Source organism: Clarias gariepinus, chromosome 11 (assembly GCF_024256425.1).
Source record: "Clarias gariepinus isolate MV-2021 ecotype Netherlands chromosome 11, CGAR_prim_01v2, whole genome shotgun sequence".
NCBI lineage: Eukaryota > Metazoa > Chordata > Actinopteri > Siluriformes > Clariidae > Clarias > Clarias gariepinus.
In genome coordinates this window covers 17,129,262-17,152,510 of record NC_071110.1, presented here as the reverse complement: position 1 = coordinate 17,152,510, position 23,249 = coordinate 17,129,262, and the positions used below count along the sequence as shown (strand labels likewise).

Genomic DNA, 23,249 nt, shown 5'->3' with positions numbered 1-23,249 from the left:
AGTATATGCAAATTGCTATTATAAAAACTTAAGCAGCACCTTTTCCAATTTCCAATATTTATGTAATTCTCAAAACTTTTGGCCATGACTGTACAATATAAAGCTGTAACTGAGGCTAAGGAAATAAATCCACACAACAAATATCGAAAACTCCAGTGATTCCACAACCCAAAACATTCATATAAAAATGATGAATAGAAAGTTAAAAGAAAACCAAGTAACCTGCATTTTACCTCTAAGGCCGTGTTTGCGCACGTGTGTGTGTGTGTGAAGCAGAGACAGGAGAGAGGAGCAGGGTTATTGACTTTCACATATGTGCGCGCATGCAAACGCATAGGGTTAGATGTCAACTTACTTAGACTGCAAACTAAGTTTGGAATGGGAATCCCGGATGCCATTCTGTCAAAGTTTTCTACTTTCTCGGACTGTGAACTCGTTTTGTTGAGGATTTCCCGAAAGTAGGATCCTTCACCATAAGGACGGCTTTACAGAACAGCCATTTTCTATCATTGTGTTTACAGACTGATTAGTTAAAACCTGTGAGACCGACTCATTTCTCCCACATCCAATATACCGGACTTTAGACATTTTATATATTCACTTGCACACTAAAAATATTGGATGCAATTGTAAATCTTGATATCCGGTGCACTGCAGAGTCTATTTTTTTGAGTCTATTCTATTTATTTGTTCGCATCTATAAATGTTATATGTAAACTGCGGTGTGTGAACTCAAATGTTTAAGTTGGGGACTTCCTGTATACTGGTGATGCTGAATGCTGAGTGGTTGGAATAGACAAGAGGGGAAATGAGGTTGCTATTGAGGTTACTACATGAACAACCAACAGCCTGTCAAAGAATAATTTGTTCCCATTTCTTTAACATGGAAGAAATAAGCGGTGACAAATTTCACAGTACACCCTCATTTTTAAATATTTAATTGTATTTATTTTTATTTTTTTTTAAATAATCATGTTTACCAACCATCTCAATATTGAACAAAATGATTATGATTTTTGGCATAATCAAGCAGGACCAACTTTAACTGAACCTTGCCTATTTTAAATAACTTATTAAAAAAAGATGATGTTTGGACTTTGTGACAAATAAGCACATACTCCTCAATCCTTTCCTTTTAAAATTCTGTTTTCGATGTCATCTTTATATGACAAGATTAGCCACCTGTGTGCTAATTAGACCTAAAGTATCTAGCCATGTAGCTAATCTCTGGTCTGTCTTCAGCTAAATAATTTACAAGCATGCATGCCGTTAAATAATCCACAATAGATGATCTGCTACAGAAGCTGCACCATCATGTTTAGAAACCTAGAGCTGCTACGCTATAGGCATTTTTTCCCCCATACATTTAATCACCTCCAGCACAGTATCCAAACACTTACACACACCTGCCTACTGTTGTGCGCAGTTTTTCTGTTAGAAACGAAAGACCAGCAGAAATCTATTTACAGACCAGAGATTTTCAGCCTTCATTATAACAGACAGACAGATAACCACAGCAGGCCTATTGTGGTTGAATAAAACTATTCACCTTCTTGTTAGTTATTGTGGAGAACGGGAGCTCTGAGTGTTGGCATGGATGCTGCAGGCTCATGCTTGAGAATTCATATAATACAGAAAAGCAGCTGCAGGTCTCTCAGACACACAAACAAGATAAGGCCTTCATTGTGAAAACAAATAATTTTGATTTAAATAGTCCTTTTAATTGCAATTATGAAAACAAGTTAATCTTGTCCACACCATCTTTAGCTTTTGTGCTCTTAAAGGCAGTGTTACAGACTGTAGTCGATTCTATTCAACTATATGCAGCTCATATAGAGACAGGAACGTACAGTGAAATGCACCATAACTAGTGATGGGATTCAATAATCATTGCACAATTGGGCCTCCGAGTGGCGCAGTGGCTAAGTGCGCGCCCTATCATCCAGAGATCGCTGGTTCGGTTCCCAGGTAATGCTGTAACCTCTCTAAAGAAAGCTGACTGACTCTCAGAGGTGAGAGATGAGAGGTACTTCGTGCTCCCACATTAATCACGGCACCCCAACGGTGCGTGAGCGAGCAGATGCGGTGGCGTCACGTGGTTCGGAGGAAACACGGGATAGTCTTCAGCCCTCCCGACTGAGTGGTAGTAGTAGCTTTAATGTGGGAGCCCCCTAGTGACGGGGAGGAATTGGACAACTAAATTAGGGAGAATAATAAATTATTGCACAATTGATCAGTTTGAGTAAACCAATTAATGATTGATTACTAAATTCGTTTAATCGGACAGTACAAAGCTTCTTCTAAAGTTCTTTTTTTTTTAAATGCGTCATGTTTCAAAAAGAACATTACAACAGGTCTTGTTCATTATAAATTTTCCTAACCAAACATTAATTGTAAAGTTTGTCAACAGGGACGAGAGTACAAAGTAAGTAACCAGGGCCATATCCTGCAACCCTTCAGTGGTCAGTCTTTAAGCTGGTTCTGTCAAATAGTCATCAAAGCAGACCATCCAATCTTTGCCAGATGCCATTCCTGACGCAACCCTGCCATTTTATCCAGGCTTGGTACCAGCACTACAACAGCCGAAACTGAAATGAGTGAAATCGAGTCAGTATTAGGGCTGCAACAACTAATCGATAAAATCAAGAATTATCGATAATGAAATTCGTTGTCAACGAATGCCGTTATCGATTAGTTGGGCTGAGCACGTTACTGAGAAGCGCGACCCCAAGATGCACAAATACACACAGCTGCTCGCGCAATGGAGGTTGGTTCCTCCCAAGGTATGGGAGTGATTTACATTAAACGCCTCTAAGAAGACAGTAACCTGCACGCTATGCAAGACCGAGCTTACACGGCATGTCATGCACGAACACTTAAAGAGAAAACGTGTTGGTGTTACGGATCGCGAAACGTCAGCAGGGTCGGTAAAAACTGTATCTCATCGTGTAAAAGTCGTATAGTTTAAGTGCTTTTAGTTTAAACTGTTTGCTAACTTCGTCGCGCTAGATCTGTTCACGGGCTACTCGCTAGCATTACATTGCGCAATCACCTCATGAGCAATAGTGATTAGTTAAATGGCGCTATTTTAGATTAGCTTAATTTACACGGTACAAATAACAGTAGAATATTACATTTAGTGATTGTTGTGGTTTTCAGCGAATGCAAATAACAGTATATTTGTGACTATTAGCTTTTTGCATTTCTACAGTTTTTTTATAGTCCACTACAAAGTTAACTTGTAATTTACTGTGGTTTTACTTATGCATACATCATTTTATTATACAAAATTACATTATTTTAGCTGTTTATATCTTATTAACTGAATATATCAGTGTATTTTTTAACTATATATATATATATATATATATATATATATATATATATATATATATATATATATATATGTGTGTGTGTGTGTGTGTGTGTGTGTGTGTGTGTGTGTGTGTATATATATACACACTGTATATATTATATACTACATTTCATTTAAGGTTTAAAATGTCCAAATTAAACATTATTAACTCTATATGTGGCTTTTGCATTTTTTAAAGTTTATTTTTATACATAAATAATACCCTGATTTATGTTTTTTTTAATAGTTATAAGCGAAATATCAAATGAAAAAAGTGCTTAGGCTTTATCCGATTATCGATTAATCGAAAATATAATCGCCCAACTAATCGATTATCAAAATAATCGTTAGTTGCAGCCCTAGTCAGTATCTTTCAAAATTACAGTATTTAATGCTAATTCAACACACAGCTAGCTCCTGGTTAGCCCCACAACCCCCTCTGGTTATCCATACACAATCGTGTCGTGAACATGCGCAGTTATTAGCATTACACATGCGAAATAAAGGAATGTTTTAGGATTTCAAAATCGATATCGCCCAATCAATAACCAAAATCAACATAAATGATGCAGGATCTTTGCTGTTTGGTAAAATATTACCAAACAGCAAACCACTGGGCACCATCATTTTGTTTGATGATTATGTTACACCTATTTGTGTACCATCACACCTCACTTAAATATAGTGACCTGTCTAACAGTGGATTAGAAACTAAGGACTGCACTATGCATATGCTGAAGGCCAGCGCATACGATCACGTTTCCAGGTTGAGTGTGTCTGCTTTGAAGGCAGAATGGAAAAGAAACAAATCTTGAATCCTGTTACACTCCATCAACCCAGCAAAAGGCAGGAGGATTTTCCTCTCTGATAAAATCACTAGGAAAACAAGAGAATCAGACTGAATCTTACCCAGGAAGTCATGGGCAGGGAGGGCAGGGAAAGCGGCAACGATGGAGGAGCGTACAGGTTGGTCAGGTCGAGGTCCTTAAACTTCTTACCAATCATGGCCAAGGCTTTATCTACCTGCTGCTGGGCGCCTGAGAATAAACAGAGATATATGTACACATTTGTCAAACAGAGCAACAAGCAAAGTGGAAACGATGATCTACTAGATCAGCACACTCACCCTCTATGTGACAGATCTGAAATTCTTGAGTGTAAGGCAGAGTTGAGATGTAGATCTTTGCACCAGAGCTCTGCTTCAGAAAGCTCACATACCGCCCTTGTTTTCCAATTAATCTACCAACTAGATGCTGCAAATGACAAAGAGGGAGAATGTCAGAGCAACCAATAGAAAAAAAAAAAATAAGACTTTACAGGCAGGGTAGATTCAGGTTAAAGGTTTATCTATCATGTGTACTTTCAAAGTTTGTATGAAGTAAAAAATTGCAGTGAAGTAAGATGTAAAGGTGCGGACTGCACAAAAAGAAATGTATCGCCACTCGGCCTTCAAAATCAAAAATACATTTTTACTTTATACATTTTTGCATTTGAGGTGTTAAAATGATGTCGGTCCTCTATAACCCCTACAGGCGGCGATCTAAATTGCTTACAAATTGCCAGTCAGTACAGCATCCAGTGTGGTAGAAGCAATAAATTGTGAAATTGCAAATAAATTGATTATTATTTTTTTAAGAATAAAACCTAAGGAAAAAAAAAAAAGTCTATTAAATCTGAATATTTACAAAATCATCACGATCACAGAAAAGCAATGCAAATCAAATCGGCACCTAAGTAACAGATCATATCAGGAGACCCCCGGTAATTCCAATCCCTATTATATGCAATGTTATAACAACGAATAGGGGGATATAATGAAAAGTGCAGACAAATATAACTGGGGATGTGTATTCATATAGGCATATGCATTAAAATGACCTGTACGTGTGCACAAATGTGTCCTATGGGACGTGCATGTACAGCCCTCTCTATCTCCCGCTGTCTCTCACTGGCAGAGGAACTGAAGAGAGATGGTGGTTCAAGCTCAAATAACAGACAGCTAAGCTATTAAAACTTACACAAAAGACTGTTAAAGCTTTAAGCTTGAGGAAACTCCTGCTCATTATGTTTACTGAGGTATATAAATTGTAGAATTAATTTTATGCTCAAAACAAATAATGCCTTGAGAATGAAACTTGACTGAACACCAAACTCACCTTGGGCACCTCTATTTCCCACACAATCAGATCTGAGCTTTGTGATTGGCTGGCCTGGCTGCCACTCTGCTGTCCATTTCCTGTCCCCAAAGCCGAGCAGCTGTCTACTGAATCCATACTGTTCACATCCGAACCTACATCAAGACACAAATGTGGCAGAAAAAATTATAAATGAATAAACAAAATAAGGGAAACATTCTTAACCCTCAAGACTGAATGCAATTATTAATTTCTTATTTATCTTTTAACAGCGCCAACTATTTATAAATAAATAAACTCATCCCACTCAGTCCACATACACTAATCTGCATCAGTGACTAAAGTTCATGTGGGATGTAGCTACAGGACTTTGTATATTATGGTTACTGCGCCACGAATAAGACCCCAGCAAACGATAAAACAGACTGCAGGTTAGAAACATCACGCCTGTCTGCTAAGCAACAGAACGCGTACAATGCAGATGTATTCCACAGATACTCTGAACACACCAGGGCTCCAGAGGATATAACTGGTGAATCTCTGATGTGAGAAAGGATTCTTGAGGCTTAAAACCTAATGCACATTCGTTCATCAACTTACCAGCTGTGAACCACTAGTTAACTAACTACTGTTATCAAATGTGTTTAATAACTACTTGTAGACACGTTTTGTAAAGATTATAAAAGCAGTCCTGAATACTACAATACAGCTTATAAAGTACAATTACTTTACCAGCTAGAGGATGAAAACCTAAGATTGTCAAAGCTAAAATGCAAACAGCAACTGAAGACTCGCAAAAACTCACAAATCGATTTGATAAAAAAATAATTTGCAAGCGCTAGAGTAGAAATGTCAAAGTTATTAGTGGTGTACTGCTTTGATGGTATGAAAGCTGTCAGTATAGACTGGCCTTTAGCAGAGAGAATCCACTACACTCTACTGCAAACACTAGAATATTTTAGTGACCTGCATTTTGTTCAACATACCATGTCTATCATACCATCAATGCATAACCTGACAACAAAAGCTCATAGATTTTACTTAAAGACTAATCAAATGGCAGACTCTGTAAAACAGGTTTTGCTGACCGCTTTAATAACGGTAGCACCGTGTGATTTAAATGATTACAGTGTGTAGTAATGTAACATTGCATCAACATCCTTACACAACATTAATCTCATTTCTCAACAAATGCTATTCACTTGCACCAGATCATGCTCCATTAACGTGTTTGCTTATTTAATTGACAATTCCAGATGCTATATCAGTCACACTGATTGGTCACATTCACAGTATAAATAGAAATCAGAGTTCTATGACGTAATCGTTCACCATCATTTCTTATTCGTTCACCATCAATGCTTATTTACAGCATTTCGATATTGGTGCACGCTCAACATCACAACATTCGCTCACTCACTTCCAGCCAATCAGAGGCTAGAGGAGGGACAGTACCAGCCAATCCGAAAATGCAGGGTGGTACCTTGTGACAACCAGTTTGTGATTCGCTCCATTTGATGCTTCGTGTACCTTAGTGCATGTGTGTCTCACCCTTAAGTTTTCTTCTGTTCTTGCATTTTGCAGCAAGTATATATATTTCACCATCGCACACAATAGTTCATATTGTTTTTAATCAAAATAAGGTAAATGTCTCATATACAAAAACAAACTACTGTCTGAACAGAGACATGCATGTGCAAATCTAACTGGGATAATATATACCCTATTAGTTAATTAAACCTTACGTGTTAACTCCACGTGTAGAGCTGAAACGATTCCTTGAGTAACCCTAGTAATTCGATTTGTTACGTGCCCCATTATTTTAACGTCCTGGGAGAAACGGCACACAGCAAAATAAAGGCAGAAGCTCTGTGTGTGGTAGCACCGCTGACCAACAACCCTCCTAGGTTAAAAAACAAATTAAACTCACATTGCAACAAATAAGAGAAAAACTTAACATGTTTATTGTTAGGAGGCTATAAACAGGGTTTTAAAGACTTCAAGAGGGGGCTCAGGTCAAAACAACAAACAAAACACCTATAACTTGGTGTTTAGAATCTAACTAACCTGCCAAAAGAAAAAGAAACAAAAGTACAACGAAATACCCTAACTCCTTACCTAACAAACAGGAATGAAACAGACTCAAGAACAAGAACCCCCTCTCTACTAAACCCCAAACTAAATTATCAGTTACAAAAAAAAAAAAAAAAACCTTAAGGCCTCATCACAAACGAAGAACAAACAACTGTAACTTACAAAGTAGTTTCCTTAACTATTTTATCTAACCATTTCTTCCTACTTGTGAGTAGAGAGGTGAAAGAGAGAGAGTAAGAGAAAGAAGGAGGAAAAAAAATTATCAAGGCAAAATCTTCTGCCCCGAAGCTTCTTTTAATTAATTTTTGTTACGTTTTTGCCAAATATTTGTTTGGTGTGACACAGCGTGCTTCTGGAAGCAACCCGCCAGTAAACACTGGCGAAAAAGAAGCGCCTATGTTACCCACGAAGCGGGAGGAGACGAAACAGTTAGCTGTGTATTGATTTGAGAAAGCGTTCTGTTGCGGGCTGCAAAATGGAACGGATAGATAGAAAATATCAGGGAGCTAGGAAAAAAAGGAAGCAGCAAGAAAGCTTCTTTGATAAATTAAGTTATTTGAAATACCTTTTTTTATTTTTGCATCTGAGAAAAGGCTTTAAAAGTATAGCACTGTCATGCACTTAATCTCACTCAACTTTAAGCTATTCCTTGTACAGTGAAACCTCGGATTACAAGTGTTCCGCAAGACGAGCAAAGATTTTTAATAAATTTTGAATTGGAAAACGAGCATTGTCTTGGTTTACGAGCAATGAGTATCATGTAGGCGCTTCTTGATTTGATTGCCGAGGGTCACGTGATCACAACTGAGCCAGCGGCTTTTCTCTCTTGCACGTAATTTGACACAGTGCCGGTTCACTCTTTCTCTCGACTTTAATGTGCGTGTGTGTGTAAAACAGAGAGGGTGTGCTTCATTCACACACAAACAGCACAGTGTCAAATTACGCTCGCGCACACAACACACTCAGAAGCGGAGGAGAAAGAAAAACTAAATAAATGGAAACACTTATCTGTCGGGAATTATTTTTAATCCCGTGCAGGTTAATTTGTTTTATTTCTATTTTATATTTTGTGTTAATTATTTTTATGCATTTTTTTGGGCTGTGGAACGAATAATTTTAATTTCCACTATTTCTTATGGAAAAATGTGCTTTAATTTACGATTGGTTTGGAATACGGGCCTGCTTACGGAACGAATTATGCTCTTAATACGAGGTTCCACTGTATTGTGAATAATGACAATGTTTATTTTTGATTAAATGCTCTATGCACTTAAAAAATTAAAGGTGATTTTTCTAAAAAGAAAACCAATTAATCTTTGTTACTCATATTTTAGATTGCTGTACAATTAAGCAAAAGTAAATTTTATCTAATTACACAATTACATTTTTGGTACAATAATCGATTAAGAAAAATATTCTATAGCTACAGCGCTACCCAGGTGTTAGAGACTGATAAACATTATGCTGATTAAAATATAAACTAACTCATGCAATTACAGAGTACTGTAGTTGGCGGAGTGTCCAAAACGCACAGGTGATATTTATTAGTTCTGTTTAAACATCATTAACATTCTATTTATGATCCACAGCTTTAAAAAAAGTTATTCACTGCAAGGGTTAGGGTTATTTTTCTAAAATAAGGAAAATGACTTTGTTACAAAAGTTAATTGTCATGTCAAGACAGCCCCCTTTTTGTTTTTAGACTTGAGTGCAAATAAATGTTCCAGTTGAAAAAAAAAAAAAAAGTTATATCTTGTGAGAAAAATCATGATTTTCAATTCCCATGAAGAAAAACTATGATTCACATTTTAGCAAGAACTGTGCAGCCCTGCCAACACTTCCCAAATAATTAGTCAAGACTTTGTGGTGGCAATTTGTTTTCCCCGCCCAAAAAAAAGACTTATAATAATTCCCATGCTCCTAAACCGAATTTTCACAATTTGAGCCAGCTGAGTGTTGGTATTATCATCCTGATATATGCCCACACCATCAGGGGAGGAAGGAAAATTAAATAAATCCACCGATGTGATAACTTGTCATTTAGTTCATTAAGGTAGTCAGCTGACTTAATTTTATTGCCAAATAAAGTTACTGAGTCTAGACTTGACCAAATGAAGCAACCCCAGATCATAACCCTGGCTTCAGAGGCTTGTACAATGGAGACTATGCATGATAACAGGTACTAAGAAAAGGGATCACATCACCCCAATTCTTGCTCCATTGCACTGGCTTCCTGTAAAATTCAGAGTTGATTTTAAGATTCTTCTTTTTGCAAATAAGGCATTGCATAATTCTGCTTCAGACTATATCCGCAATCTTATCACACCCTATGTAGCTTCTAGGTCTTTAAGATCTAATGATCGGCTACTATTATCCGTCCCCCATTCACGTTGTAAAACGAAGGGTGATCGGGCCTCTTCAGTAGTTGCCACAAAACTCTGGAACAGTTTACCACTGCATATCAGAGCTTCTACATCATTGGACGTTTTTAAACCAAGCTTAAAGACACATTTTTACTCATTAGCGTTTGGGTGATGTTGTGCATGTATTTTGCATAATAAATTTGTGTTTTGTGAATTTTCTTCTTAATTCCTTTTATAGGCTATTTGTTTTTTGCTGTTTATTTCTATTGTAAAGCACTTTGGATCAACTACGGTTGTGGTAAACCTGTGCTCTATAAATAAATTTGACGTTTCCATGCACTTCCCTTCTTACCCACGATGCACCCGTCGCTATGGAATATGGTCAATCTGAACTCATCAGACCCTTAACCCAGTCATGCGAGTTCTGGTAACATTCTACATGTGTATTTGCTCTAACTTAGACTACTAAACAAGGCTGGAATTTCTATTAATAGTTTTTTCATGACACTTTACCAAGGTTTTAAATGGCCTGTCTTCCAGTATTGTTGTATAAGAAATGAGAAGCTATTCACTGCATCAGTAAAAAACTTAAACATGTTAAACACTGCAGTCATCCAACCAAAGCCTCTCACGCATTTACTTAATTAAATCCAAAAAGCAAGGCCTTTTTTTGTCCAGGCAGAGTATATTTATACACAAGTGCAATCAGGCAGAACAACGAACCATTTTTTTTTTTGTTCATGATGAGTTGCCACTATGAACAACCTAAAAATGTACAGGTCATTTGCTCAGGCACATGCAGGACTGAAAAAGACCATACACTGAGATCTTTATTTGAGTCATTGTCACAGTCCAAACATTTAAACAAAACAAGCGAGTTTAACTCCTCAGGGCTGATCATGACTTTATAAAGCCTGTTTGTGGCCTTGACAAAACTTAATGGCTGGAAGCATTTACCCGCTTTATAACAAGCTGTGTTGTCTCTCTCTTGTCCTTGTTTATCACTCTGCATGTGTTTAAATGCGAGGCAATGAAGCGCAGAAATGACATTAAAAGCTCACATTTTCCAGAATTTTTTGATTGTATGACCCTGCAATTATTTATTTTTTAAAAAAAGGGGGAGGAATGGAAAAAAAGAGAAAAAAAACAAACAAACAAAAAAAAAAAAACCACACAGATGGCATGGTAACTAACAGTAAAGCCATGCCGGCCAATCAAGACCCTGAAAAAAAGTTCTTACCTAGTATGACGCACTGTCATAAACAAGGGAGATACTGTCCAGTGGGGCAAAAAGTAATTAGTCAGCCACGAATTGTGCAAGTTCTCCCACCTAAAAATGAGAGAGGCCTGTAATTTTCATCATAGGTATACCTCAAACTCCACTATATCCAAGACCAAAGAGCTGTCAAAGGAGACCAGAAACAAAATTGTAGACCTGCACCAGGCTGGAAAGACTGAAGCTGCAATAGGTAAGCAGCTTGGTGTGAAGAAATCAACTGTAGGAGCAATTATTAGAAAATGGAAGATATACAAGACCACTGATAATCTCCCTCAATCAGGGGCTCCACGCAAGATCTCACCCTGTGGGGTCAAAATTATCACAAAAAATTTAAGCAAAAATCCCAGAACCACACAGGGGGACCTAGTAAATGACCTGCAGAAAGCTGGGACCAAAGGAAAAAAGGCCTGCAGTACCAGACGTGTCCCTCTGCTTAAGCCAGTACATATCCAGGCTTTTCTAAAGTTTGCTAAAGAGCATTTGGATGATTCAGAAGAGGATTAAGAGAATGTCATATGGTCAGATGAAACCAACATAAAACTTCAGGTTTGGAGGAGAAAGAATGCTGAGTAGCATCCAAAGAACACCGTACCTACTGTGAAGCATGGGGGTGGAAACATCATGCTTTGGGGCTGTTTTTCTGCCAAGGGACCAGGACGACTGATCCGTGTAAAGGAAAGAATGAACCGTGAGATTTTGAGTGAAAACCTCCTTTCATCAGAAAAGGCATTAAAGATGAAACATGGCTGGGTCTTTCAGCATGACAATGATCCAAAACATACCGCCCGGGCAACGAAGGTGTGGCTTCGTAAGAAGCATTTCAAGGTCCTGGAGTGGTCTAGGCAGTCTCAAGACCTTAACCCTATAGAAAATCTTTGGAAGGAGTTTAAAGTCCCTGTTGCCAAGCGACAGCCCCAAAAAATAACTGCTTTAGAGGAGATCTGCATGGAGGAATGGGCCAAAATACCAGCAACAGTGAGTGAAGACTTACAGAAAATGTTTGTCCTTGGTCATTGCCAACAAAGGGTATATAACAAGGTATTGAGATGAAATTTTGTTATTGACCAAATACTTATTTTCCACCATAATTTGCAAATAAATTGTTTAAAAATCATACAAAAAAAAAATCATTCTTATTTTGTCTCTCAGGTTGAGGTATACCTGACTAAATACTTTTTTGCCCCACTGTAGGTGCAGCATGCACAGTTACAAGCCAAAAACTCCCCCCGTCAATACTGGAAATGGAGTTTCTAAAATTCTTATTCCTGGAAGGTGTTTTCCCAAGAAGATCCATTTTAAGTTTGGTCAAAAGGCCAAAACACAGGAAATAACTCTGTTTTTAAAGGGTCTTAATGTGTCATGTCACACATTGCCATACAATATTCAACAATCCAGCACTAATATTTGCACGCACCCCTTAAGTTACCGACCGTCCACACACGAGTAACAACATGGCATGATCAGGATATGGCTAATCAGAAAATGATCTGTTACCAAATGAATAAAATCACTCATGAAAGGAGGAGTTCAAGAAGTTGAGGGAGTGTTGCTGAGTGACTGAAAAACCATGTTTCATGATAACGTTTTAAAACAATTTGAAATGCTCTTTTGTCTACAGAACAGGGTTCTGACTAAAAACATGAAACAAAGCCAAGTTTATAGTAATGACTATGAAAGTGCCAAAAACAAAGACAAGTTTGCCAGTGCTTAATTCTGGAGAAAAGTGTTTTGAGAATCTAAACAAGAGTTGCCTGGGGCTCCATTTACACTCCTCTGTTTGGTAAATTTGGTACCTGAAAACAAATGGTAACTGCATTAAGGAGCTCCACCACGGTATTTACAAACCACAGCAATGTAAGCTCACAGATTTATTTATTACCACATCTTGATGTGCAGAGTACATTAAAAAAAGTTTTGCATCAAAAGTGTTTTAGCAAATACTAACAATACAACCCTTAGGCTAGATATAGATCAGAATCCTGCAGCATACCGTCAAGCTTGGCACTATAATTATGCTAAAGCGGCGTTTCTTATCCATGAGGAGAGACCAGGCAATTTGAAACGGGACAAACGACAGGGTGTTTCAAGGATCAAGCTATTTAAGTGCCAATTTGGCCAAGGGATAATCACAGAGCAGCAGCAGCTGGAACTATACCACAACACAATAAATCAAACCACATGATCTGACCAACAGGTGCTTCCTTTAAACCATAAATCACCCTCATAGCATAGTGACGACTCCTTCATTCATGCTTTAGACAAAGCCCGAGACTCGCAAGAACAATTAGGATAAGGGTGTGAAGACAGAGGTCCCACATTTATTAGCACCCACGGACAAATTTACTGTAGCTAATCCAGCTACTGGAAACCCGAAGGTTACTTCACACTTCATCTTGGGGGAGGTGGTGCGAGGGGGGTTAACATGCATTTAAGAAATAAACTTAGGAACCTAGGAAGATTTGAGAACATTACTGGAATCTGGGTATGCCATGTAAACACATTATTGTGTGTAAAATAACACTCACCTCCGGACTGATCAGTCTCTGCTTCACTGGTGCCATTCCTGAGAGCTTCCCCATTCACATGAGCTAGCACACAGGCAGCTGTCGCATGCTCCTCGCTCAGCACAGTCTCCTTCAAAACTGCTGAATCCGAGCTTTCCTGATGTCTGTTGCCCTCTGAAGCTGAGATTCCTGAAATTTGAATCAAGTCCACTTTGCTGTCATGCACTGCTGACAAATCTGTACTGATGACAAGGTCCTCGTTGCTAATGCCATCCTCCGACTGGCAAGTGCTACACCCAGAATCCTCTGTTCCCATCACAGCCTCCTCTTTGGCCTGAACTTTGGGCAGGACTTGAGTCGATTCTAACGGTCCCTGATGGTCACTGAGAGCAAAACTGTCCTGTGTCTCAGACTTCTCCCATACGGAGGGAGTGAGGCAGCCATTGATGACCTCCTTGGCAATCTTTTCTGCATGCTGCTCTACATGATTTTCGTAGACTTCAGAAGACCCCACCTCAGACACACATTCATCTTCTTCCCTGTCAACTTCCTTTCCGTTTAAAGTAGATGTGATACTGCTCACAGCATCTGGACCCTCGCTAAATTGAGACCTGGAGCTGCTGACTGCCATGACCTCCTGGGTAGCAGCTGAAATTACTTCGGTGATAAGACCGGCTGCAAGGCGCTGCAGCTCTTCAGTGCTGTCGCTGCTCTCGACCGGACGGCTCAGGTCTCCATTCGTGTGGTTCTGGACTTGTATAAAATCGTGCAAGACGGGTGAGCTGCTGGAAATTGGAAATGATGCGGAAAGAATAGGACTGTCAAGTGCAAGTGACTGTGATGCAGCTGAAGTGTATTGATCTTCAGTTATCTGTGAAACGGCAGCTAAATCATCGTTTGTGGATAGACCGTCTTTTACCAAGTCTGCTTGGATGTTCTCAGCAAATGGCACAGCCAATACATCATCAGCCACCTCTCCTTCAGGCTCTGGGCGCTCCGCTTTGGACAGCTCCATAGCCTGGCATACAAGTGGCGCCATTTCCTTAGTGTCCTGTTTGTCAAGTGTTTGATCCCAAGACTTCACTAGCAAGCCAATGTCCATCTCTGCTTCCATAGGCAGTTGGCTTGTCTCACTACTTAGAACAACTGCCTCTAATCTCTCATGTGGAGAACTCTCCTCAACAAGACTCAATGCTGCCGAGGCCAAAATTAGAGACTTTTCTCCAACTACTTCAAGGTTGCTTTGTTGGAACTCTGAAACTGCAATACTGCATGGAGGAGGAGTGGCCAGCTTTTCTACTATGACCAAGGAGCTGGCAAGTTCTTCTACTGAGGTGCTTGTTGCCATTGTATGAATCTGTGCTACAACTTCCTGCTCAGGAGACACCGGTTCTTTGGCATTGGGTTTGTCTAAGCACGGTCTGCTGTGTGTAGTTTCCACCATTCCGTTACTGCCCTTAACTGTCGAAGCCAGTAGGCCTGCGACTGGTTCCTCCTTGCTGTCATGGCTGGTGATCCGCGATTTTTTGCGAGAAATGTACCACCACCAGCCTATGAGTGCAAGCACTCCAGGAAGTGTGTACGGGACAAAGGACCGAAACCTGAGTGGCATCTCTTGTGAATCCCAAGTACTGCTCCTGAGAACAGAAGAAAGGCAAGAGTCAGAGCTCAGCTGGTTACAGCATAAATAAATCATCGTAGAAATAATACTCAATACCATGTAATTAATTAACACCATGTGGGGAAAGATGCACAGCTACAACAGTTGCTCAAACAGTAGTCTGGCCAACTTTTGGGCAATTACTTATTATAGTAATAATTAGTAATAACTAATTTTGGCTATTGAGAGAAGCATGGTTAAGCGACAACTTTACAATGTTTTCTACAACTTTACAATGATGACGTATGCTTATATAACAGCTATGAGATTTAATTTAATACAAACGAGGCTTAGAGCATTTTTTGTATTGTACTGCATTTAGTTTTAAATTAAATGTCATGTCACAGTATAAATAAAATATTCTAATATTCACGAAAGCATAAACTGCACATTAAATTCCAAAGCTGATTCCATCATAGGAAAAAGTATGATTGTATTACATAAATATGGACATTTGTAACCTTATAGACCTTTTGCACCTGACACAACGGCTGGCGACTTCTGGATGGGAAAAGCCTTGTTTGTTACTGGATGTCAGTGCCAAAACCAACATTTAAAACCAGTCACGTTAGCGCCTTCGGCAAGAAAACACATCTGATAACATTGTCATCATAAACAACACTCATTCTCCTTAGTAATTGCTTCCAAGTTGTTCCAAATTGCCTGTCAACCGTCTGTGTTGCATTTCACAGCTAACTAGATTCTAACACAGTGCTGAATCCTAAATCCGTCTCTAACCCCTGAAGAAATGTACCCGTTTTCACATTTGGTGTATGAAACAAGGGAGTGTACACCTTACAGTGCACTAGCTTTCCATTTTACGCTTTTAAGATTTAACAGTTTTAACTAGAAAGCTTGCAAGGTGAGTATTAGGTAACTTTTCATGTACAAGCAGTATGTTCCACAGCATCATCTCATTTCTAACAGAAGTGCTGAAGGAGCTAATAATGTTGCTACAAAACACCACCAAATCCAAGAAGAATCTCTTTCTATATCGTTATAGGCAATCGCGTTGTGTTATCAACATTCTGCAATTAATATTTTTTATTACCGTTTACCATTTGCACATATTTGTTTCTCTCCTGAATAAGTTACAAAAACTGGCATAACATTGTGTACTTACAAATACAAATTTAAGCAAAACAAAATCTATCAATTGCTAAATCATTCTTTTCTGCGATACCTTTTATCAAGTTAACTGTACTATTGCGTTCCACTGACGTCCTGGTAGTCACATGACTACAAAAATCTATAAACTTCACTTCTGAATCCATATTGGGGGAAAAAAATTAAAATAAATCAATAATCTGGATGGCCATCTTGAAAGAGGATTTAAATCCATGTTTTGCTAAAATCTGAAAATGAACATAAAAGCAGCTTAGTAAGTGGAAATTCTCAAGTTATATACTCGTATATAAAATAAAGTGTGGAGACTGCTAATATAAGAAACCATCACATAACCAGGAAGATTTGCAGTGTCCACGCTGGAACAGTACTAGGAGGCGCGGCGCACCCATCTACAGTTCAACCTAGCAGGCTGACAGAGCTGCATGTGGTGCTCACTGACCAACAGTCAGTCCATGATTAAAAAAAGGATAGCCAGACATGCCTTTCCTTAACCGAGTCAGAGAAGCCCAGCCTGTGAACAGAAAGGAATGCATTACAAGGGGCAATGCATCTCCTCTCTCTATGGCTTCTGGATAGACGGCACTACATAAACGGACACACTGTTTATACATTATAAACTTGGACTATGACCCCAGGCATATTTGCAGAAATGGGCAGTGCTAATACCACAGCACAAGGAAGAATACAAGCCATGTGCAATGCCTAGCAGGAGTGTTAAACCAGACACTGATGTGTAAAGCACACTCACCAAACTGATTTTAATCATGCTAAAACTGGCATCACCGAACCATCATAATCCTCAGAATTAATAGCATAGCCTCTAGAAACAAAGGCAAATATTGAAATAGCTGCAAGCCAAGGTTCAGTCCTCTTCACCATAAAATCTTCCTTTTAACGGTCAAAGATCACTTTACTAAGCTTATCTTCATGTTGACTATGATAGATTATGATAGCATTAAGACAGAAGCGATGGGTTGTCTCCTATTAAGACATTTTACCAATCAATCCAATGTATTTCAGCGAACTAATTTGTGAGGATCAATTTTAAACAAACAAGCTACATGTCGGCAACACGGTGGCTTAGTGGTAAGCACTGTCACTATGAACACCTATGGTCTGGGTTCGATTCCCGCCTCTGTGTGTGCATGTTCTCCCCGTGCTTGGTGGGTTTTCTCTAGGTACTCCAGTTTCCTCACACAGTCCAAAGACATGCAGATAAGGCTAATTGGTGTTCCCAAATTGCCCGTAGTGTGTGAATAAGTGCCCTGTGATGGATTGGCACCCCATCCAGCGTGTACTCCGCCTTGTACCCCAAGTCTACTGGGATAGTCTCCAGGTCCACCGCCACAGGATAGATCAATATAAAGGATGAGTGAGTGAGAGAGCTTCATGACCAAAAAGTGGACATGCTTGACTAATTGTACAGTGTGTGTTCATGCTTGAGCTTCTCAAAGAGACAGAGGGCAAGTATCTGGATCACCTGTTGAGGAATTTGCATATAGGTATTGAGACCTCAGCAAAGCACAAACATGCCACTAAGTGGGTGGAAAGATAAGCTGGGCTATCACATCTGTCTGGGCATGGCCTTTACATATATGGTCCCACATCCGTAATGAATGATACGTCACGGTAAATCCTGCAGTTGACGTTACACAATAAACAAGTTTTGACTCCCCAAAACAAAACCTAATTATTTAAATGTTTGTAGGCCAGGGGTCATCAAAAGGCCAATGCTGAGTATTTCTGCAAACTAAACCAAGTAGCTGGAAACTGCATAAACGGTTCATCAACTAGTTTATTTTACATGAATGAGCGTGTTTTCTAGAGATAGGAACGATTTAGTCAGGTATTGCGTTTCTTTTGAGTGGCAGTTTATGTATCAATTTCTTTTATGTTTGGTTTATATACTTGTTAGCATTTGAGGAGGTAATATGCTGCAGTTTCTCTATAATCCTACAGCTGAACTGGCAGCACAGAATCCTGTGTGATAGGAGAAAATTAACTGCTAAGTTTGTTTAGAATTGTGATGAAAATAAAAATAAACAAAATAGATTCAGTATATTTAAACTCTGCAACAGAATGTCAAAAAAATTATCAGCTCTTGGATATTGTGATATTGTATTTGGTGATTCAAATCCTTAATAGTTTGCCTTGAAGATCCTCTGCTGTAGCTTCATTCAGTTACATTTATTTGTTAGTTATTTAATAGCTAAAATAAAAGCTGCTAAAATAATAGATGACAAGCCTAGTCAATTCACAAATCAGACCAAATAGGGTTAATAAAGTGGAAAATCTATTTAAGTCTCTGAAACTCTCTTTGGACTGATTGGAAAACTGATGACATGGCTTGTTTTAAGATATCAATAAAGACAGAACGCTTGATAACAAACAAAAAGTTAGTGAAAATCGTGTCATGTGTTCAGAGGTTGTGTCAGATCAAACCTGGTAACGTCAAGTGTCCCAACAAAACTAATTTAATCTTACTCATCCATACCGCTTTATCCTGTAACCAGGCTTGGGCCTGGACAGGTTGCCAATCCATAGCAGGGCACAGACACACACAACAAGCAATCTGGGAACACCAATAAGCCCAATCTGTATTTCTTTGCACTGCGTATCCTCGAACCCCCGACCCTGGAGGTGCAAGGTGACAGTGTTAACCATTATGCCACAGCAAATTAAAAATTAATAATTAATTAATTGGTAAATTACTTTTAGCACCATTAGGTCATGTTAGCTGTTGTTCTGGGCCACTGAAAGTGAGAAATGAGACCTCACTGGATCTTTAAAACATTTAATTAAACAACCATGGGGTGGGTTTTGTCCCCACTCTACAGGCATTTTAGCATTAAATGGAGTAATACACTACATGGACAATTATGGAATTCAGGTGTTTTTGTTAACCTCAAAAAAAGGCGATATTAATTCTTCAGCGTCTTGAACAATGAGGTAATTTAAACTTTGAGCCACAGTTGGGAAAGACCCTTCTCTATGCCAACATGACAGCAAGGATTATAAAGACATGGCTTGTTAGGTTCGGCCCGCACACAGCCCTGACCTTAACCGCATCCAGCACCTTTGGGACAAACTGGAATGGAGATCGCAAGCCAGGACATCTTGTCCAACATCAGTGCCTGAGCTCATAAATGCTCTACAGAATGAATGAACACACACTGGAAAAAAGTTATAGCTGCAAAAAAGGGGACAAACTCCATATTAAAGTTAAAAAATTTAAATACAACGTCATTGCCGGTTCGGCAAAATGCTTTTGTCCATATAGTGTATCTACTGTGTAATTCATACCTACGTTAATTCTTAACTTTAACCATTTCTTCCTAACTATTATAATCCATCTAATGTGACGGTTCAGGTACTCGGTAACAACGCTAAGAAACAAAAACCGATAGCAAGTTCCAACCGTCAGAATGTGCGCATGCGCGCTCGCACACACGCGCACGCTTATTGTAAAATATCTGTTGGTATTTGGGCAGCTGGAGCTCAGTTCACCTTGAAAGAGGTTAAATACGCGCACAGGGGAACATGGAGCCCGGCCTGCACACACTGAGTCAGGCACCGCGCCACGACAACATACGACCTTGGAGGAGATAACTAGTAGCACTCGGGTCACTGTATACCTGTAACGCGTCACAACGCTGCCATTTCAGCGAGGAGTGTCGTTTTAATCTGCGTATTAGCTGTGCAGCCTGCACTCAGATCATCAGACACCGCATGCTGAGTCTCATGTTAATGTTAAACAAGAGCACAAATTCACTCGCATCTTGTTTTCCAGGACTACTAATAAATTACAAAAATACCGTTATAAGCCTTTGGATAATAAGAATTTTGACAAAATATATATATACACACACACACTATGCACAGGGGTGTGTGAACAGTCCGCAGAAGTGCGCTGTGCAAAAACAAGCCAAGCATGTGGCGCACGGTTAAACACACTGTGATTCCAAATGCGCGCTAACCGACTAGCCGTCTAATGCTAACACTATTATTTTAAAAGGGAATATTAGCCTGCCAGTGAAATAACTATGTTGCACCAGATATCGGACAGTAAACCTGCAGGTTGACTGGTGTACACATCAGAAAGCTGAACAAGCGCATGGCTAAGCTAGCTGACTTTGACCTAGTGCAGGTTTATTCGCTTAGACTAGGCCAAGGCACTGCGCGAGTGAACGCAGCACACAAGCAGCACCTGTCTATCCACTACTAACCCAAAGTGCCCTGACTTTGACCTGTTATAACACTGTATAACATTACTGGTATAATTGTGTTTAAAGATAAATATCTACAGATAAATCCACAGCCAAAGACAGCATTAGATAAATCCACTAACTAGCATTTAGTGATGAATGTATCCATAGGAGACGTTTGAGATTAGCGGCAATCTGAACGCTTGATCTGACCGTGCAGCGTTCACAGGCGCGGCGTTTCTTAATTACGCCTGATAGCATCATGTTCTCTAATTTATTGCATAAATCTGCGGTCAAAAATCCCTTTCTGCTGGTCCCTAATATTAGCAATCAACGCAAGAGATCAATACATTATTATTATTATTATTATTATTATTATTAAGGCTTAAAACTAGCTTGTGTGTTATGTAAATGTAAAAAAAAGAATTTAAATAAAATAAATTAAAACTCCGATAAAGTGCATAAAGAAAGAAGTATTTTGTTATGTAAGAGTGCACATATATCCTATAAAGACACTGGTGTATTATGAACGTTACTGGGAAGTCTAAAACAGCGGCCGATAGAAAAGAAAGAAAGCCATGAGGATGGAAAAGGCGACAATAGCCACACCGCTAGCTTAATAGAGGGCAACACAGACATTATAAGACACTAGCTAGCAGGTTAGCTAAGCAGCTAACACTCCACGGCCAGAATTAGCAGGAACACAGAACGACCTCTGAGTCCTGCAACATTTAAAACAAAACATAATCTCACCGTGTTTATGTGTATCCTTCCTGCCGCACAGCTGTGATAAAGCCCAGGTAGTAATCCTCAGCTCCGGGCCCAACACCATCCAAACGCGTCCCTACTCACTGTCCCCGTCTCTTTCTCTCCTCCCCACGTGTTGCCCGACCGAAAGCACGCTAAACGGAGTTGGATCAGCTGTTCAAATCTCGCGAGAGCCGCGATTTTCCCTGCGACACGATAAGATCTCGCGCAACCTTGTTCCTAAGTTAAACGTAATAGCTGCTGATAGAATAAAAAGGACTCGAGGGGTGTTCAAATCAACTTTTGATTTGGGCGGAATAACCAAACAATTATGAGAGTTAAAACTACCCTTATCTCTCTATATAATCCGCTGTTACACTTATGCCTGGATACTATCAAGGTAGAAAGTTTTTTTCTTCTGTAAACCAGTCTGCCCATCTAAAACCCTGGCTTCCCAGGAACTCCTTTAATGACCTAAACATGTGGGAATCACTTGGAGCGAGGTCAGGACTGTACAATGATGCGGCAATAACTCTCAGCCGAGTTCCTGCAATGTGTATGTGGTATTAGTGAATGACTTAGGGTCTCTCTGTGTGTCTCTAGTTCCTAAAGACATATGCGTCTACTCTGCAAGTTGGCGACAAGTTATCTCTCCATTTTTAAGACCAGGTGTTCCACACAGGCATTCACGGGAAGGACTGCAGTGGGCGCTTAGACACCTTCACCCAGCTTCTTTCTCTTCTAAAATGTTTGCACCAATTAAGTGTGTTACTGCAGCAAAGAGTCTCATCACTGTACTGTGTGTATGTACAGTGTATATGTATGTATGGTATACAGTTGCACTCGAAATTATTCAACCCCCAATGAAAATTAGCTTGCAGTTATTTGTATTAAATTGGTAAAACAGGAGCAATTTAAATAGGTCAATCAAATGATTATACCAAGTGGTTTCTCCAAATCTGCCTTTTAAATGTTTACCACAATTTTAGAATTATTCAACTGTTTATTATAATAATTAGCCAAATTATCCTGAATAAAATCCCTAATTAGACCATAAAATTGCAAATCAGGTGTTGTCTCAAAAAGAGATTAGTTGCCTGAGGTGCCCTTGATTCAGGTCAGAAACTGAACACCAAAGGTCACCAGAAGACTTACCCCCAAGTTCACTTACTCACTCATCTTCTATACCACTTTATCCTATATTCAGGGTCGCGGGGACCTGGAGCCTATCCCAGGAAGCTTGGGGCACACGGGAGGGTGCACCTTGGACAGGGTGCCAATCCATCACAGGGCACACACACATACACACACTCACACACCCATTCACACACTACGGCAATTTGGGAAGGCCCATTAGCCTAACCTGCATATCTTTGGAATGTGGGAGTACCCAGAGGAAACCCACCAAGCATGGGGAAAACATGCACACAGAGATGGGAATCGAGCCTGGCCGAGAATTGAACCCAGACCCTAGAGGTGCCACTACACCACCGTGCCGCCGCTACCGCCAAGTTGTCTTTCTTAATATGCTTAAAAAAGTACACAGAAGTTAGGAAATTCTAATAAAACTTGAACTTCGTGCCTATGAATTTAGCAGTATGTTTGAAGGAGAAAGAATGAAGAATATGCAGGAACGTGCACTCTACTTACAGTAAGCCATGGTCGTGCTTTGGTGATGCTTTGGAGCTACTTTGCTTCCACTGGCACTCGAAATCTGCAGCGTGTAGAAGGAAAGTTGGATTTCAATTAAGTATTCTTATTCTTTGACACCATTGATCA

General features: G+C 39.5%; 1 protein-coding gene across 1 annotated transcript in view; it reads right to left on the bottom strand.

Annotated features, from left to right (window-relative positions):
• Positions 1–21,620, bottom strand: part of akap1b (A kinase (PRKA) anchor protein 1b) — a 28,780-nt gene extending 7,160 nt beyond the window's left edge. Inside the window, exons 1-5 of the mRNA XM_053507834.1 lie at positions 21,477–21,620; positions 13,752–15,367; positions 5,512–5,645; positions 4,482–4,608; positions 4,265–4,392 (exon numbers count right to left, since the gene is read on the bottom strand). Of these exons, the coding sequence (XP_053363809.1) occupies positions 4,265–4,392; positions 4,482–4,608; positions 5,512–5,645; positions 13,752–15,342 (1,980 nt within the window). The 5' untranslated portion in view covers positions 15,343–15,367; positions 21,477–21,620. The remainder of the gene's footprint in view (positions 1–4,264; positions 4,393–4,481; positions 4,609–5,511; positions 5,646–13,751; positions 15,368–21,476) is intronic.
• Between the last annotated feature and the right edge of the window lie 1,629 nt (positions 21,621–23,249).